The 21,258-nt window shown below is 29.9% G+C and overlaps 1 protein-coding gene across 1 annotated transcript; it reads left to right on the forward strand.

The window, feature by feature from the left end:
- The first annotated feature begins 16,153 nt into the window (after positions 1–16,153).
- LOC108343514 (hydroquinone glucosyltransferase) lies at positions 16,154–18,299 on the forward strand. The gene has a single exon (XM_017581840.2). It carries the CDS (start codon positions 16,376–16,378, stop codon positions 17,870–17,872), a length of 1,497 nt encoding a protein of 498 aa, XP_017437329.1. The 5' UTR covers positions 16,154–16,375; the 3' UTR covers positions 17,873–18,299.
- The last annotated feature ends 2,959 nt before the right edge of the window (positions 18,300–21,258 follow it).

Consider the following 21,258-nt stretch of genomic DNA (forward strand, 5'->3'; position numbering starts at 1 on the left):
AAAAAACATAATCTGTTAATTATTTATGGGAATATTTTTTTGTTTGTTTTAGTCTTGTTTTGTTTTTTTTTATTGAAGAAATTGTCTAACAATATATAAAACAAGTATTAAAAAACATCAAATATATAAATATATTTGTATAATTATTAGTAATATAATTTTTTAAATATAGGCTAGTAAAATAATCGTATAATTTGTTTTTACTTTACCAATTACTAAAAAAAATTAATTAAATGTTTTTTTATAAATAAGTATAACTTGTTTGATAATTTAAAAATATGAATTTATAAATAATATGTGTGTAAGTTCAATATAATAAAAATATTCATTTTATCGATTGTTACTAGATTGTATCGATTTAAAAACCCTCCAATAGGTTTCAGAAAGAAAAAGATCCTATAGGTAATGAGAATTGAGTTCAAGTGATGGGGGAGTGACAAATAGTAGTATGCCACGTTGTATCGATGGCAAAGTTGAAGCCCATTTATACAAACAAGTCCGTATCCAACAATCATCTCTAAAATTCTTAGCTTAAAACACATTACCGTAATGGACTGGATTTCCTTATTTGTATTTGTTTATATATATATATATATATATATATATATATATATATATATATATATATATATATATATATATATATCCTCACTATTTTTCACTTGTATACTTTTTTTCTCCTTGATAAAAATCCTCCATGTTCTTATACAAGAAGCAGATAAAAGAAGAAAAATGAAAAGAGGTAAAAATGCACGATAAAAAAAATGTAAATTTATTAAAAAGTAGAAACATTATTTTATGAACGTTGACTTATATTATCATGTTCATTTTGAAAATAAAGATTATTTTTAATATTGAGATATATTAGTTTTCGTTTTAAAATTGTATTGCTATACATGATTGGCCCAGATAGATTTAAATCCTATGGAGATGCAGTGTACTGTGACTTCACGGGTGTCTTAATAGTAAATTGTCACGTGTGTTTGTTGGAAGTTATGTTTCTAGTCAAATCTCAAATTAAAAAAGATGGAAACCAGACATTGAATTGATAGTATAGTACGGGTGGAACTGGGTATGATAACTTCGGTAATACAAAATCCAGCGTACATTTAGTAAAATTAAATTGAAAAGGAAAATAACGAATTTCATATCATAATCACGTGACAAACATATTTTAATCTGATAGGTTTTCTTTTCCCTCAAAACTTAGGAGTATATGATATTGGGACCGTTAATTGTACATGAGTTCTATACATGGTCCATAAATAATCTTATTTCATAGAAATCAAAATTGTGAACTAAGAAAGACAATATTAATGTGTTTTTGATAAAATAAGAAAATAAGTAATAACACTTTTATATTAAAATATGGATAAATGATAACGGTTAATTTTATGTATTTTTTTTTATACTTTCATAAATAAATTAACACCTTCAGAACTTTTATTTATTTATTTATCCCAATGTTTAATGTGTTTTAGTTATTTTAGGTTTGTTTTATCTCTAATCTCTTTGTTTACAAGTGTAAAATATATTAATAAGGAATAATTTTAGTGGAGAAAAATAAGAAAAAACTTAAGAGAAAATGTTTTGGAACAAGAAAATATCAATTAGAAATAAATACCCTTGTTCCACGCCTTTGGAATCACACCAATGCTTAAAATTCAAAGTGCTACCAGGAGTTGAGCAATAGAATAGTAGGGTTGAGCACCACCATGATAGAGTTGAGAGGTGGAAAAGGATGTTGAGAGGTGGTTTGATAGAGAGCTCCTCGTGTGTTTTAACTGATAGCGCTAATGGTAGTGATATTGCGCTGAGCGGTGGTGTCGTTGACATGTCAAAATGGATTATTTAAACATGTTTCTCACGAGGTTTTGGGATCCTCTTCTTCCCACATTTCACTCTCGACCTAGACGATTGAGAGAAGTCGTTGAAGGTTATTTGGTGTGTTGGGAAGCTCTCACACTCCTCCTTTGGGTCTTCAATCTTCATCCATGGTGTTTTACTCTTCTTAGGGTTGATGATGGAGATAGTTATGAGTTGGAGGCGTTGATGCGAATGGGAGGCACAATTGGGGGCATAGAGCAAGTGTCAAGAATCTTGGAAAAGGGCTTGCATCTTCTCTTTGGTTTCCATTTTTTTTCCACCTCTTCAATTTGTAGAACCCTAAGTTCTCCACCATGGAGAGCTATTCTTATTTGGTGAGATTAATGTAAAACATGACACTCTTGTGTAATTTTGTGCTATTAATGATATATGTTTTTCCAATTCATGTTAGTATTTAATTTCCATGTCTAATGCTTGATGTAGATTGTTTCTATGCTTGATTTGTGTTTTTTGATGTATTGAAAAATATGACCTGAATCTAGACTTGAAATTGAATGCTTAATGGAGGCTTGTATCTAGGAATAGAACATGTGTCATTAGTAATCTTAAGACTTTTGAACTTAATGTATGATTGCTTGTTAAAAATTCAAGGAATTGGAACTTGTTAAGTTACTATAGGTTCAAAGTTATTAGGGATAAAATTTGAGTATAATTGTGAGTTGATTTTTATTTGAATATGAAATTGAGATGTTTATTAATGCATGAGAGTGAAGTGGATGACTTATAGCATTAGCAAATTGTAAATACTCTATGTTACATTTCCTTGCACACCAACTCTTTGATGAATATACCAAAAAGAGTTTCTTATGTTGTTGTGAACTTTGTGGTATAATTAAGTTAGAATGCAAGAGTTGTCGGATGTTTCACAAATTCCTTGGAAGATAACGATATTTATCAATTAGTACACTGCAACCAATGCACTAACCGTTGGTTCTACATCCAAATATGACACATCAAATTCTCCTTCCATCTATATTACCTCAAACAAATATAAACATTATTACATACAAATGATGATATATTCATTTACAATTTTAACATAATTTTATTTTATTTGATGTGTGAATAAAATATAATTACATTCATATCTTAGTTTATATCATTTGCATAAATAATTGCATTAATTAAATGATTTCATCATGCATTATTTTTGTTTGGGATCATGTATTTACGTTTTATGTTTTTCTTATAAATATGTATTTCTAAGTATTAAAATCACAACTTTAGAAAAAATAATGTTCATGTAGAATGTGTAATGATTTAAAATTCATATAAAAATGATGAAATTTATATAAATTTGTGTATATATGATATTTGATTTTAAATTTAATTAAATATTAATATCCAGTAGTAACGTGAGTCTTTCATATAGTCTCACTCAATATCATTTTTGTCGAATATTTCATGATATATTGTGATTTATATGATTTTGTATTGTGATTTTTATTTAATTTAAACTGTTTATGAATTTTTAATGAAATTGTTCATTTTATGTCATTATAAATTGTATTGGTTTTCCTTCAAAAGCGATATATTTTTCGAATTTATTAAAATGGTATGATATGATTTTATTAAGATGAATAATGTGCATAATGAGAGACAAAGCAAAGCATCCAACCATGCATGCAACGTCATGAAATGGAAAGCATGACTTTATGGTACATAAAAAGCAGAAGCACTGTTACTTTTCCTGCCACCATGTTTGAATAAGCACAGTGCAAAAGATCATCCACATCACAACTTTAATTTAGTCACTTCATGGTTCCATTCTTGCAGCAGTTGTAGTAGAAAACAATCTCATTCTAATCCAGCACTAATTAAGTTTAGATCTTCAAACATATCTAATTAATTAATTAATTAATACGGACAATAAGATTTTGGAGAGCTAATGCTTCTGCAACTTTGTGGAATAAAAAGCACTGGATTTGCTTTCTAGTTAAAGTGGAGGCCAAATAATAAAATTTAACTATAACCACTTACTCTAAGTTCAGTGCTTAACTAAAACACATTTATCTACTAATTAACTAACACCAATGACTCAAGTTCTTTATCATTTTATATGAAAACTTAACATTACACTTTAATTTCAGAATATAGGTTTCGTGATTGTTACTTCTAATTTTGATAATTTATTGTTTGCAAAACTAAAAAATAATCTACATTCTTTTATAACAATTAATCCACTTTCTTTTATTAAATTATTTGTAAAAAGATTAATTCATGAAATAAAATTTATACTTATTTATATAATCTTAAACATTAATGAATGATCTGATTACAATAAAATAATATGTTTAATAAACAAAAAAATTTTACTAGAATGAACACTAAACCATGACTTTCATATTATATTAACAAATAAATTTTAAATTTAATTCAATTTCACTGACTTAGAAAAAGAAATTTACATTCACTTATATTATCATACAAAAATTCCAATATTCTAATTTATTTCTTGGTGTTCATATTATAATCCAAATTCAAGGGCAAAAGCAAAGACCATTCGAGATTTAAGAATAGTTTTGCATCGATGAAAAATTGAAATCGTAAGAGTGTTGAATGTGAATGGAAAGAGAGAAAGACATAAAATTAATGGTTATGAAGACTTTACAAGTTACATCATTTCCTCCTCACCGCAACGGACAGACTGTATATTCACTTCAATTCCATGTTCATCACGTGTGTGTTTTTCTTTTTAATTGGTAGAATATTTCAGCATTCACACCCAAAATCATTTATACATATATAAAATGAAAATTTAATTATAAAGAGTGACCAAGTTAAGAAAATAAGAAAAAGTAAGTGTAATTTTTTACTAACACAGATTGTTTAAAAAACACTTCAATATGACTGATCAAATAAGTCTTTCCGATTCGTTTTGATTTGTTTCGTGATTTGCTTATAAAAAATACGATGGGATGAGTTAATTCAATGTGATAAAATAGACTAAATATCTTGACGATAATATAAATTAATAATTTTGTAGTTCTTACAATTAGTTTATATTATTTAAAAGTCAATGTTTAAGATAATTTAATTTTTTTTTCAATACACTTTTTAAACACAAAATTATGATAGAGTTATAGTTTTCAAAATAGTGACTGATTCCAATTATGTTACTTAGTTGACTTGAAATTAGATACCTCATATCTACTTAAAAGTTAAATGATATATAAAATTAAAAGTCATAAATTAATTATTTAAGATTTTAAATTGAAATTAGTTTCAATTTCTTATTTGTATGTGTAGTCTATATGTCAGATCTCGGAAAAACGCATGTCAGAGTCATTTAAAACGCACCAAAAACTCTCTGCGCGGACGCTAGGTGTCAAACATCGAAGATTCGAAAATCAGATAGTGGAAGGCAGGTGTCAGCGAGTGAGTGGACGTTCGTTTTAACGAGAGAAGCAAAATCTGATTTTCTGAAATTTCCGTTTCACTCACTCTGCATGCACCCTTCTTCCCCACAACTCTGATCTTTTCATCTTCTTCTACTTCTCTCTAAAAACTTTCCCTTCTCTCTACCAAAACTCATCTTTTTACTCCTCCGATCATTTTTCAGACACCGTAGAAGTGCTTCCGGCGCCCAGAGCCTTCAGATAAACCGTTCGGTTTGTGAAGCTGAGTTGGTGAGTCTTTCTCTGCACTCAATCGTTCTATCTCCTAGGCATGCAAATCCAGTTTTAGTTTCCTGTGTTGATCATCGTTGTTAAAATGAGTGATTCTGAGAGTGTTTGATTTTTGGTTTAGTTGATAAGCTGTCAAACATCGAGGGTAGAAGAATTTGTGGAGGTGACCTGTATTTCTGCCTTTAAGACGTTCGTTCACAGTAGAGGTAAGGGAAGCTTATTCAATTTAATTCTTATGTTTTACTATGCTGCATGGACGTTCTGTGAATTGTATGAAGCATGACTTTGTGATGTTGGATTATTTGATATATGATAATGATTATGAGTTGATGTATGAGTAATATGAAATGTACTATGATATGAAAGTATGAAATTATGAAGTTATATGCTAAGAAATGAATTTGAATGTAAGTGAATTCTGAATAAGAAATTCCCCTATGATATTGAACGTTCGACATTGAACGGTCCTTGACCGTTCGGTGTTTCTAGTTAAATTCTTTGAAATAGAATTCTTTCATTTGGGAAGAATTCTATTTGAGGATGAGCGCCTTATTGTAATAGTGCTATGTTTGAGCGTTCGGCCAAACGTAGATGTACCAGAGTGTTACGTGAGGAACTGAAAGTCTTGTAAACATGTATTTGTATATTAGCTATTCTTCCACACTGTTTCCGACGTGTCTTATCATAATCATTATTATTAATGTTTCTATTATAAGTTTAAAGGAGTGATAGGTCTCAACTTAAGCTCTCGTAATGAGTGGCGTTCGGTCTTATACCGAACGCTCGTACTCGTTTTTAAATCATCAATCTTAATGAAACAGCGTTCGTCCAATTTCAGTAGAACCTCTTTTACCGTGCTCAGTCATTGACCGACACTTAGTCTATATATATTTATATATATATATATATATATATATATATATATGAATTATTCTACGTAATGTTCTTTAAAGTCTTGACACATCTACTTTCATTGTCTCCAACCTATAGTCCCCGTACCTGATGTATTCTTTAAGTGTTGATTGTAGTTCACGAGAGTCAGTTCATTTAACTGATTCATGTTGTAAGTAACGTTCGTCACATATTGTATAATTGTACTCGATTTATTCTTAAATCTAAAAGTAAACCCTTCGGTCTTAATCTATTCTGGAATGAGAGATTTCTCGGTCTCGTTCCTATCGTTCGTCCTCGTTCTGAAGGGGGCCGAACGTTCGATTTTTGAGATTCTTAGAACTGGTGATAAGGATGTCACTAAAGTGAAGAATTATAAAAGATGAATAGTATATGAGATGAAAGAAAGATTGTGGATTTTGAACGAGCGTTCCGGGGAGGAACGACTCTTGGATGATATTGAAATTGGTAAAGTATGAATGTGGTAATGTTTGGTTGGCGATTCATCCTGATGTTTCGTGAGTACTCGTCCTCACGTAGAGGAGGGTAGGTCATGTGTGGGAACGGCAGGAGGTCTAGTCCTTAGGGGTACTTTGGACAGAACGGACTAACCTCGGGTGGCAGCTGATGAGAGTATTATAGTTACTACATCACCCGGGTGCACGAACGTCGTAGCTACACAAATTTCATACAGTCCGGACAGTCGGTCTAGTGGTAGGCCTTGCTTGAAGCGTATTGTTATCTTTATCTGTGTGTTGATGTATGAATTGTATGATTTGTAACTGAATTAAATTACATAAGCTTACCCTGTGTTTTCCTTGTGTTGTCTCGTCTTATACGTCCGTCTTGTCGTTGCAATGATCATCCGTGTGGATGTGAGCAGAAGGAGACGCGCTACTAGAAGAGGCGCTGGAAGAAGAAAATTTGGAGGAAGAGAACCTCGTAGAAGTTGAAGTTAAGGCCGAACCGTAGTATGTTCGGTTAGTAGTATAGTCTAGTTAGTGTAAGGTGTCGTTCGATCACCTTTCCTTTTGTTAAGAATGACCGTTCGGTAATTCCTTTTGTAAACCGTTCGGTCAGTTTCGTATTGTTGTATAGTCAAATTTGAACTCTTACTGTTTATGGTCGTTCGGTCAGAACCGCATGCTTTCTTTAATATAAGACTGAACTGATATATTACTAATTGTAATTATTCTAATATATAGTTTATTGCTGTATTTTTGGGATGTTACACCATATTTCAATAATGTTTTATCCATATTATCTTTCCAAAAACCCTTCACGTATCAACGCACTAGTATTTATTAATTATTTTATAATTTTGTTACAATATACATATTTTAAAAATGTATTTACATATTTTTAAAAACTTTCTTTTATTAATGAATATTTTTAATTTCATAAATTAAAATTATTAGTATGTTTACATGTTAAATCATTTTATTATAAGTGATATTTAAATTATAATTTATAAGTAATAGTAGTGTTGCATATTTTAAAAAATATAATAAATTTAAATTTTTTAGTTATTTTATTTTAACTTTTTTTTTTTAATAAAGCAAGCCAGAGACGACAATAAACTTACAAATTAAAACGTTTTTATAAACTAACGTACTGATTGAGAGTAAATTCTATTAACTATATGAGAATATATTTGATATCATATGAATTATCATACAAAAAGTAATATTATTTTTAATATAAATTATAATGTGTAATATTTATCGCATTGTTGTTATATAAGATTGTATAGATGATATAGTTTATTTTATTAATTTCATTATAGTGGATGCTGATTTAGTATTTAATATTTCATTATTAAAAAACCATAATTGAATTAAAAATAAAACTAAAGTAATGAATCGTGAATTGAACTTTATCCATCCCATTGAGCAGCTTCTGTTATTCTAAAAATATTATTGTTGTTGTACCCACACGACGTTTCAATGATGAAATAATGATGAAAGAAGTGTAGCAAAAAGCTTCCCATATGATGTATATCATAACTGTTTCGGGTACATCATAACTCTCTTTCGGGTATTTGGGCTGAGTTACCAAAAGTGAGTAGAGAAACCGGTGATTCAATAAAATAATAATAAATATGCAGTAAATGTAATTTATTTATCATTCATCTCTAACTTGTATTTATAGTTTTTGTCATGGACTTGTGATTAGTGAAAAATTAATCACGATCCAATTTCTAGTCCAATGGCTCTAATCATCATTTACTTTAATCTTAATTTTAATGATTCAGTTTATCGACTGGTCAGCTTTGCACAGCCACCCGTGCGGTATACTGTCATTACTCATCTGAGTGAAAGGATGAACGGTCGGGTCATATAGCGTGTAGTGAGTGTCTATACCAGTCGTCCAACAATGCTATCAGAGGAATAAAAAAATTAAAGAAACACCGACTGTTAGATTAGTGCTGGCGTTGCTCTCGGACCGTCCGTTCTGTATGAGTTGCTCTTGGACCACCTGGTCTATATGGTATGATTACAATTAAAGATTTCCAAAAAATAACTGGATTGTAAAGTTTCCAAAAAGAAAAAAGTTATAATTATCAATTATAAAAGGCATTTAGTGGATTTGATATGGGTCACTTTCACATTATTATAAAACTACCATAAAATATATCGTGTTTAGTGTTGTGTATAAAATTAATTATGCCCATGCCAGATGTCATTTATAGCTAATAAAAAAAATTATTTTTACTTTTTTTTTCAGTCATTAAATTCATTTATTAAGTGTTTATTAAGTTTTAGGCTGTGTTCGTTTAGAGTGATTTGGGGGAGATGATTTGAATAGATTTGAGAGTAATTTTTTTGTTGTTTTTTGAATGGATTTGTGGGTAATTGGGAGTGGAATTGGAAGTAAAGTTTGTGAGAATTAGTGTAGGATTTGATTGATGTGATAGATTTTAAAAATTAGTTTAATTGATAGAAATTAAGGATTACCAAAATACTCCTAATTATAAAAGTAATATAAAATGTTATTTATAAATGTTATATTTAATTGGCAAAATGTTTATAAAGAAAAAAAAATTATGAATAATTTATAAAATTAATGTTTAAAAATTAAAAAAACTAAATAATCAATTTTTTTTAATAAATTAGAAAATTAAATAATCAATTTATTAAAAATAAATTAGAAAATATAATAATCAATTTATTAAAAATAAATTAGAAAATATAATAATCAATTTATTTTTAATAAATTAAAAAATATAATATACCTAATTTTATTAATATTAAAATAATTATAAAAAAAACTTAAAAAAAATAAATAAGAAATCGCGTAACCGGTTACGAAAACGTGTAACCGGTTACGCGTTCGCGTAACCGGTTACGCGAAGGCTTACGCGAACGGACCAACTTTGATCTTCTAATTTTGGAATTGAAAATATGCTTTCCCAGGACCACAGTGCACTTTACTATTCAAACCAAAGTAAATGGCTTCTTCTTTTTACGTGAAAGCACAGTACATGGATTTATTTTTATTACGATTTCATATATATGTAATCGGTTATTCAAAATGATAACCGAATATGGTTTATAACAGGTATTTTGAAATTCCATAAGGGCATATCAGTATTTTGAATGCATTTTATGGCAAATCCGCGCATCAAAGGCGAGTTGGGTTGAACAGTGCAATCTCGCAAATCCCCGCTTTTACGTTCGAGTAAATTCACGCAAATCCATCCAAAAAAACAACTATCACTTTATAAATCAGTCCTCGCTAATTCACTTGAACAGTGAAATCAGTACAAACGAACACAGGCTTACTTTCTCAATTAGCAAACATTTATGAAGTGTTTAATATCATTTAAACGAGGAAATACATTACAGATTCTAGTGTTAAAATTGGATAAGAAGACTTGTCTTAAGAGGTTAGGTCAATTAGGATTAAAGATCATCAAACTAAACATTTCAAAGATAAAATCATAAGTGTTTTGCAATGTCAGATGGGAGTTAGAAGAAAACATGAAACATGTTTATCCTTATCTTTTTCCTGTTCAGTAAACTTTCGATAATGAAAAATTTTCTTATTAAAATGATGTAAACATCTAAAAGATAGCTAAATGCATACGTCATACTTTTTAAATAAAGCTTGAATATTTTATTATTAAAATATATAAATTTATAAATAGAAAAATTATTTAGTTTAGTTTCATTTTGTAAAAATCATAGTCTATTTTAAAAGTATCATTATTATTTTCATTTCATTATCTTCTCTCTAAATTTCTTATCAAAGGCCCTGATGTAGAGTAGAATAATATTGTCAGATTAAAATTTCATAAGAGTAAATCCATCGTTTACCATTATCTTTAATGATTTTGAAAGTTTAGCATCCATCTTGCATATATATTAGATAATTTTGTCTTAACTAAATAATAAATTTATCAGGAGTATGAAAATATCCTTAAAACAAAAAATACACTCTAAGATCTCATCTTTCCTTTCTTTCCATCTTTCTCTATATTGGTGGTAAAGAACTTATAAGTGTGATAAATATTTATTATTTATGTTTATTGTTAATCTTAAATTTGTATTTATTTGTGTATTATGTGTTTTTCTTATGAAAATATGTAATTTTTTTGTTTATTTCAATTTAAATATTATGTGGTCTTTTGTAGATTATTGTACAAGAAAAAAGAGATTTAAAGAAATGAGAGGATTGTTGTTAAGATCATTTTCGGTCAGTCACAATTTGCTCGCTCGATAAAGAAGAAATATATTTTCTTGTTTAGCGAGATAGATCAGTTCAAAGAGAAACAAAAGTTTATTCTCGCCTAACGAATGTGTATTCTAATCTAATAAGAGGTTAATTTTTAAAAATAGTTATTTAGTCATGAATGAAAGAACAAAAGAAGTTATAGTGTGTGAAAACGCAGAAAAACTCGAAATTCAATCAATGATGACTCCAAGGCATCAATACTATGTTCAATCATCAATTTTCATTAAACTTATATGTTTTTGATGCATAGGAGTAGTGAAACTACCATTTCATTCGGATTGGATGTAATGAATTCAATTTGATGCAAATTTTCTTGTGCAATATAATCATTGTTTGTTCATATGTTCTATCTAAAATGATAATGTGCAATATAATCATTATTTGTTCATATATTCTATCTAAAATGATAATGTGTATGTTAGAATATCTTATCTTTTGAATGTATCTAATCATTAAAAAATAAATTGGAACATAGATAGAACCAAAAAGGATTGGTTCTCGATATAAATTCAATATTTTTTTATCATTAAAGACGTTTGATTTTAATTCAAATTGTATTTTAATTTGATTAAAGAATTAATAATTTAGTTTATAAATTTAGAACTTACTCTTGACGAATTAGAATTAGTATGTTTTTTTATGTGAATGTTTAAATAAAATAAAGATATAATTTACAGAGTTTATGCATCTTTAATTAATGAGATTTAATCCTAATGAATCTTTTAATTATTTTACAAAACTTATACATTTATTATCAGAAGTGCATTTTAGTTTGTTATGAATGAAATCATACTTTTTATCAAAACTGTAATTAGTAAAAAACAATAATATATGCTTTTCTTTTAAGATAATATGATCAATTGTTATTCATCTCTTTGTTCTCTGTCAGCATTCATCTTTTTGCTTGATGGCTTTCACATAAGTCTTCCACACTCTCACGTGTAGCACGTTTATTAAGAGTAACATGCTTGCAACAAACCAACATTTCCCTCAAACCACGATTTAGTTTGAGCCGTATGATTTTGAAAATGATGAGATTTTAGCAGTGTTCGTGCAAAATTTGTTTTGCATGACTCTGCAGACTGCATATACTCAATCATAATAGGACGTGCACGTGCAAACCCAAAGACAACGTCTGAATAATATTTTTCTTATTTGGAATGTAGAAACGTTTTATTATATTAACATATATTGATAACAACTCATAACTTTTTATTAGGTAACGTTTTAACATTCAATATAATGGAAGGAGTTATTTGTAGTTTGAAATGTAACTCTGTATCAGTTCCCAGTGATAATTTCACCGATCCTAACATTTTGCAGTTTCATAATTTTATATTTTAAAATATACATTCAGTTTATTTAAAAGGTTAAACGTTGAAATGTTTAAAGGTAATCTATGATATTTTTAACTCTTAATGAATATAATATATTTTCTGCATAAAAATGTAATTCATGTTTTTCAAATCCTGACTGTTTTTCAAATTGTTGCAACTGGTGAGATTACAAAAATATTATAAGATATGCATTTTTGTTCTTAATGTTTACACCTAAAATATTTTTTTTTCTAAGTTATCGGTGAAAAAGTACTTGATGATTTTTGGCAATAATATTGTGACGAGGCTTTAATTAATGTGATAATTAATTTACTTGAGAAAATGATTATATAATTCTCTTTGGAAATATATATCAATTATAATATTTGTTTCATGAGATTATATATTTTTATTTCAATCTGATTGAGATTTTTTTTTTCAGGATTTGTTCTGGGGTATACTTTTCCTTCCGGAGTTGGTGTTGAAACAAACACTTCAATAAAATAGCGAGAAATAATTGGTAGTAGGAAATATGCAATGAATAAATACATTTAAAAATGGCAATAATTATGATAAATATTTGTACTTAAATAGATTTAGACTAACATGATTAATTCAATTGTTTTTATATCTGATTAATAGTTTATTTATTTCATGAGTACAGTTGTAATTTTATTTATATCATTGTAAGTCACTGGTAAATTTTAAATTATTATATTTTTTAATATATTAATTATGGCATTCTTAAAAGCAATATATTAATTATGATATTCATTATGCTTTATTGATAATTGCTCTACTAACGTTTACTACAGTGATATTTAACTTAGGCTACACATTTAAGATGAAATATATTTTATTACAAATGGATTATACTTATGCTAATATTGAAATAAAAGATTAATTATTTTTAGTGTAGATTGAACTTATGCTTATTTCATTTTAGTAGAATAATGTTTTTCATATACAAACTGAATATATTGCAAAGTTCAAATAATATAAAGATGGAAACGAACATTCTTATATTTTTTTTTTCTCAAATTTTAAAATTAAATATATTTCTTGAAATTAAATACATTGAACGTTAACTCTTGCATTTTTAAATTTAGATATATTTTATGGATAGTGTTTATTATACAAACATTTATTTCATTTAACCAGTTGAAAAATGTTATAATATTCATTCTATTTAATTTTTTAATTAATTATATTTAATTATTACAGTGGACTTAATCACGCTGGCTCAAGCTTTTAAAATTAGATATATTTTACAATTAGAGTGATGAATAATTTAACTTTTTTTTTCTTTTTAAGTGTGAAAAAAGTCTTATGTTTTTAAAACCTTGATGGTTTTCTCTTTGGTGTTTCTTTTACCATTTACCTTTCCCTCTCCGTTTAAATTTTATTGTTTTTTTTATAGATGTCTTAAGTGTCAGTACATGGATGTAACTATGTGATTAAGATTTTTTGACCAAAAGAAGGTGGATGTTACTGTCTAATTAAGGCTTTTGAAAACGAAAAAGAAAATGGTGCATGTTACTATCTAATTTTTAGGCTTTTGAAGATGGAAAACAAAGTGATATGTTAGCTTTTTCCCATGAATGTTGTCTCTTACTTATTTTACACAAACTGTTAACTTTTTACCCTTTTCAAGACCGGTGCTTGTGTCTAAGATGAAAAAGATGCAAATTACTTTAAAATGTATACTAACAATAATTCTTCAAGAAATTAATTCAAAAGTTAGTGTGTAACTATAGTATTAATTTAGTTCATAATTTTTTAATGACAACTTCGATACTAAAAAAATATTTATTATATTTCTAATATTCAATGAAAACTATCCAATGTTTATCACAAAAATATAAATAAATATATTCACAAATATTAGAAAACAAATTATAGTTTTGTGTAATCTAAACTATGCTTTACCGTTAGTATCATTCGATATTTAGTATTACTTTTTTCTCGTACCAAGTAACAATATGATATATGTACAATATACACCAATTATAAATATTACATTTTCATGATCCTTTATTCTATTTCAATTATTTATACTATAATTTGTCCTACAACACTCATATTAAACATGTTTGATTAAGCATGCTTCACCAAACTATGATATTTCATGTATAAAAATCACATTGAAAAATTCATCATTAACTTCTTATATTTGTGGTTCGTTGCACTTCTTTTGTAATAGCATGATACACAGAATTTATTTTACTTCTCATTACATCATGTTTTATTTTATGTGATTTTAACCATTAGTAAAATTACGATATTTCAATTAATACGGTACAACTCAATGTTGCACTATTCACACACATACATCTCATAAATTCACCAAGTGATCTTATATTGTTTAGTGGATAGTTGGTTGAGCGACCATAATCTTCTTTTACCACTTAAAAAGCATCACATCAACATTTGTATGACAAAACTTTATATAATTGTTCAAATTTTGAAAACACCAAACTCATTGTTTTGTTCCTTTACCAGTCATAACTCAAATGATAAAATTTATACTAATAACATTGAAAAATGGATATAACTTACATTTTATATATGTTTATAACCATCACATTATAAATTCATATAATAATTACACTAATTTGATAATATTACTCTATATGACTAATAAAGAGACTTTAATGTTTTATTAAAATTCAATAATTTCACTTATAATTGAAGATTCACATCATATAGTGATTGTGTCCTCTTATTTATAAGGTGATTATTTATTATTATTTTTTCAAATATCGAACAAGAAGTATTATAATTTAAACATTTAATTATTTTTTATTTATTTCTAAAAAAAAATTCTTATTTATTTATATTTATCGAAGAATCTTTTACATATTTGAAGGTAAAAGTCAGACGCGTGAGTTTCAGATACCAAATACAAACTCTGGATAAGACCAATTCTTAATATGATTGAATGGATATGCATTAATTATACATTAATATATACTTTAAGAAAATAATAAATACATAAAAGTGAAATTATTTAATAAAAATTATAACAGTCTATATATGTAACAAATAATTTTATATTTAATTAAATGAGCACAATGGTATTATTTGTGATTTTATCAAGGACAATTATATTTTGATACATAAAGAAATATACACCCTTCTAATACTATTTTTCATTCTTTCGTTTCCTACAAATACAAAAAATCAATGTTTTTTAGTGACTGTTTTATTCAGTAGGATATGAAACGGATGATTTTGGTGTGAAAAAAAGAAAGTTTTTATTTTAATTTATTGTGATGGTAATAGGGTGAAATAATTGTTTTTGGTGGCAAAGAATAATTTGTTTTTATTAATTATGTTGGAAAAGGAAGAGTTGGAATTTGAATGTATTATAAGATGGAGGGTGAGGCGAGGGCTTTGACCGGAAGGTGGAATTGAATGGACAGAGCGTGTGTGTTGTAGAGAGGGAAGAGGAAGAAGAATGGCATATGGAAAATACTTTTATGATCACATAAGCCTTACGTTTGAATTGACATCATCCATCCCAACGCCACTACATAAATTCACAAATTCTCCCACCCAACCCTTTCCTTCTAGATACATATTAACTCTTCTTGCCTCCTCCTCCTCCTCCTTAAATACCAACCAAATAAATCAATTACAAACTCTTTTTCCTCCATTCCACAAAAACCATACTCCAATCATAAATCAATCACATAATAATACTTTTATTAAAATATCATAATTTAAAATATCATAATTTAAAATATCATACTTTTCACTGAAATTCAAGCGCAGGCACTCACCACCAATTAATAAACCCTGCCCATCAGCACACCCTCACTATATATATACACTCCCTCTCTGTTCTTCCTTCATCTTCACAACAACCCCAAAACAGAGCAAACAAAACAGATCATTTCACAACTTCCTGCCATGGAACTCCCAAAACAAGAAGCTCGAGTGGCACCCGCGCCTCCCATCGTCGCCATGTTGCCATCACCTGGCATGGGCCATCTAATCCCGATGATCGAGTTCGCCAAACGAGTCGTCCGCTACCACAACCTCTCCGTCACCTTCGTCATCCCCACCGACGGTCCACCTTCCAAGACCCAAATCGCCGTCCTCCAGGCCCTTCCCGACTCCATCTCCCACACCTTCCTCCCTCAGGTCACTCTCTCCGACCTCCCGCCTGACGCCAAGATCGAAACCGTCATGTCCTACGTCGTTCTCCGCTCCCTCCCTTCCCTCCGTCAAGCCTTCCATTCTCTCTCCGCCACCCACACACTCGCAGCCCTCGTCGTCGACCTCTTCTCCACTGACGCCTTCGACGTTGCCGCTGAATTCAACGCCTCCCCCTACGTCTTCTTCCCATCCACCGCCACTGCCCTCTCCCTCCTCTTCCACCTCCCAACCCTCGACCGGGAAGTCCACTGCGAGTACCGGGACCTCCCAGAACCGGTGAAAATCCCCGGCTGCATTCCGCTTCACGGCAGGGAATTACTCGACCCGGTTCAGGACCGCAAGGACGAGGCCTACAAGTGGGTCCTACACCACGCCAAGAGGTATAGAGAAGCCGAGGGAATAATCGAGAACAGCTTCACAGAGCTTGAACCGGGCGCCTGGAGCGAGTTGCAGAAGGAACAACCGGGAAGGCCGCCGGTTTACGCGGTGGGGCCGTTGGTCAGAATGGAAACGAGCTCTGTGGAGTCGGAGTGTTTAAGGTGGTTAGACGAGCAGCCGTGTGGGAGCGTGTTGTTTGTGTCGTTCGGAAGCGGTGGGACCCTCTCCACTGCTCAGATCAACGAGCTTGCTCACGGACTGGAAGCGAGTGAGCAACGGTTCTTGTGGGTGGTGAAGAGCCCAAACGACAAAATCGCCAACGCTGCTTATTTCAGCGCGGAGACTGCGGCGGATCCGTTTCACTTTTTACCCGAAGGGTTTGTGGAGAGAACGAAAGGCAGGGGTTTTGTGGTTCCCTCTTGGGCTCCTCAACCTCAGGTTCTGGCCCATCCCTCCACCGCCGGATTCTTGACCCATTGCGGCTGGAACTCCATTCTGGAGAGCGTGGTGAGCGGCGTGCCCTTCATCGCATGGCCTCTCTTCGCGGAGCAGAGGATGAACGCCTTCATGCTGACCCAAGAAGTCAGAGTGGCGCTGAGGCCCAAGGTTGCCGATAATGGCTTGGTGGAGAGACAGGAAATAAGTAGCGTTGTGAAGTCCCTGATGGAAGGTGAAGAGGGTAAGAAGCTGCGTTACCGAACGAAGGATCTGAAGGACGCCGCTGCCATGGCTCTGGCTGAAAACGGTTCCTCCACCAACCATATCTCCCATTTGGCCCTCCTCTGGGCCAACAAAACCACCGTAACACCACCACCACCTAAAATTAAACTAAACCCTTCCTCTTCCTCCTCCTCCTCCTCCATCCAGTAATATCTGCACTTAACTTATTTTTAATTATAAATATGCGTGTATTTTTTCATCTCAGTTGGATAAAATGGGAGATAAATAAAAAAATAATTGGGTATAATGTGAAGTGTAAAAGTTATAATAAAATTGAATTTCACGTGGCGCTTCACATCCCAATGATAACGACCAGGTATGCTGGGCAAAAGGAGCAGGGCCCCAGTGGACACAAAATTCGTAGCTCCACCGTGACGAATCACAATATATCCAAAACTGGACGTGGCTAGCATTAGACATTAGACATTAGAACTTAGAAGGAGGAGGGTTCCATGTGTAGTGTCTTGTGACATAACATAACTCCCTGACAAAGCTCAACGCCCACTAGAATGATTGTAGTAAGGAAATTCATTATGGTTTTACCTCATTCAACCACTTTTTTTAAAATGTCTTTCAACCTAACGTGCGTTTATTTCTTCAGTTTGGTAAAATGCCTTGAACATAATAATATTTGTTCTGATAATCTAGGATTAAGTGGTTGAATCATGGTTGGGGAACAGGTGATAGAATTTGCCTTGTGTGTCTTTATTTTATTATTTTTTGGTGATGTGAACTTTATGACATTGTTGTGGAACAGCTCCAAAAATGGGTGGTGGGTGTGGTGAGTGCTCGTATTCTTTTGTCTCTGGCCCCGTCCCATGCGGATGCCATTTTTCTTGGTCAGCCACACTATGCATATGCTGCTTTCACCATCTTTACATCATCCACTTTTTATTTTTATTTTATTCGTGCCTCTATTTATACATGGAGGAACGGTATCCTGAAATGATAATAAGTATGAAGTTTTGTATTTTTTTTTTAAGAAAAAAGAGAGTAAAAAGTAAATAAAGCTCATGTAAAAAATTTAAGTGAATCAAATAATATTTTTTTTATACATTTGCCTCTTCCAAAACCAACTTTATTTTCCGTTTCGCATTTTTACTTTTCTTTGCGTTCGTACTGTTACCAACTCACTCACATTTTCCAATGTTTCATATTCCTCAAAACAGGGTACGCCTGCTATAGAGTATATAACATAATGGATAATTTTATTTTCAGACCAAACATATTTTTAGACATGTTTTATATTTTATCCTTTTCTTTTTTTATAAATACAAAAATTAACTTTTTAAAGACCAAAATCACCTTCAAATTATCAACACTTTCCTACAAAATTTTCAAACCGAGAATGCAATTGAAAATTTGAAAGCCGAATTAATTGAACCACATGTTTTACATTAAAAAATATGTTAAAACAAAGTGGCACTTAATTTTTTTTTACCATCATCTACTGTCCTAGTTCGCGACCTCAACCAAGAATATGGATGAGACGTGTCTAAAGGCTGATTTAAAATTTATGGACTCAATAATTGAACTTAAGTCTATTTTGTGACCATTAATATTTTATTAACAAATACTATTGTATGTGAGAGATTTGATATTTTATTATCATATTTTGCAGTTGAGACGATTTGTAATTATTTTGTTTATAAATAAAATATTAACTTTCATGATCAAGAGATAGAATTATTTTGATGTAAGGTGAATTCAGTATATTTTCATCAAAAGACACCTAACTTTTTACTAAAACAAATTGAAGCGGGGCTTGTTAAAACTTTATCTCGGTCTCATTCATAAATCATAAATTCATAAAAAAAAACAACAACTCCAATCATCAAGAGGAGGATGAGAATGACAACATTTGACATGTACAAGTAATGAGAATATGGTAAATTTTTTTCTCATTCTCCAATTACAACTCAACAATTAATTCTTTTGGTTAAAGTTTGATTTGCTTAGAGACTCTGTCTCCATCTCGGGAGAGCTATGCTTTTTCCGATTACAGATGAAGAATCAAGTGTGTCTCTATTTTATGTCAAATCGACATTTATTTTGGTTGCATGAGTTTGAATTTGTTTTTCCAATTGGAGTCATTCCGCCAGGCAATACACGATTTGAATCCTTGTATTGCAATTTGGATAATCATAGATTACGAGGATTTTAGAGCTTTTATTTTGTAGTTGTTTGAGTTATATACGTTCATGTTATGTTATGTGCATCATTAACTTTGATTTTATGGCCATATTCAAAGTTATTTTATCGTGTTTAAATCGATTAACTACAACTTGATTTGGAACGAAAAAAATCCGTTTAAAGTGATTAATTAAGATTAGACTTAAGATGACGAATTAAGATTTGATTAACAAATATTATTATTATGAAGGAGAGATTTGATACTTTTTTATTACTTTTTGTAGTTGAATATTATGTTATTATTAGAAGAATAAACAATTTATTTATAAATGAAACATTAACTCTTATAAACAAAGAAAATATTTTGGCTTAATGCTGATTAACTGTGTCAAAATTCACTCTACTTTTATTCATCGTAGAAGACACCCAACTTTTTAAAGACATCACAAAACTTTCTATAAAAATGAATTTGTATTCTGCACCCGAAGTTAGTGAGAGGCTTTACCTTTCTTTAATATTTGAAAAAGAGAAAAAGCGCAAAAGGAATCTCAAATGATATATGCCATTAATATCCTGGGTTGAAATCGGAAGCCCACTACTTCAAACTTTTCCTGTCAAAATTATTGACACTGCCATTTTTTAGTAATATTTTTCATTATTTTTTTAAATGTGCTCTTGTTGGAAATAATTAGATTTGATTTTTACAATAAATTTTACACTTAAAATCATTTTGATAAACAGTTCATTTTTTATTATACATTAAATAAGATTATTTTAAATTAATTATGTTTGAAGTTCACACAACGGCTGGATCCCTCAATTGTCTTTCATGAGACTGGTACGATATTACCTTCGATCCATCTTTATCTGTTTCACCTATTCACCCATTGTTTTGAACCTTTTATTATACATAAAATGTTAAAATTTAAATAAATTCATTTTTTATGTTATATTATTTAAAAAAATATTATATTGTTATTTATATCATTCATATTTGTAAATTAAATTTTAATTACTAAACATAACTCTAAAAAGTAGTTATTTTTTAATTTGTCTAAATAAAAACATTGGTAAATCATTTAAAATTTAAAATATGTTCTCATTTTTATTATATATTTAAAAATTAACAACATAATGAACCAGTCTAATATAGGATAAGGTGGGTTAGAATTTTCTACTTCTCTTCATTATGTTTGTTAGTTTCATAAGTATCCTCCTCTTTATATGTTCTCTCTAATAATTTTTCTAGAGTATTACTCTCTAGTTATTTTAGAACTGTTGTAAACATTTTTTTTATATAGAATTTGTTAGTGAGACAATGATAGAGTAAAGAATTATTTATTGATCATAATTTGTTTTAGAGATTATGTTCCTTTTTATTATAAAATTTATTTATCTTGTTT

The sequence above is a fragment of the Vigna angularis genome, chromosome 6 (assembly GCF_016808095.1).
Source record: "Vigna angularis cultivar LongXiaoDou No.4 chromosome 6, ASM1680809v1, whole genome shotgun sequence".
NCBI classification, from domain to species: Eukaryota; Viridiplantae; Streptophyta; class Magnoliopsida; order Fabales; family Fabaceae; genus Vigna; species Vigna angularis.

Coding starts and splice junctions, on each gene's coding strand:
- LOC108343514 (XM_017581840.2), top strand. CDS start 16,376: ATGGAACTCCCAAAACAAGAAGCTCGAGTGGCACCCGCGCCTCCCATC.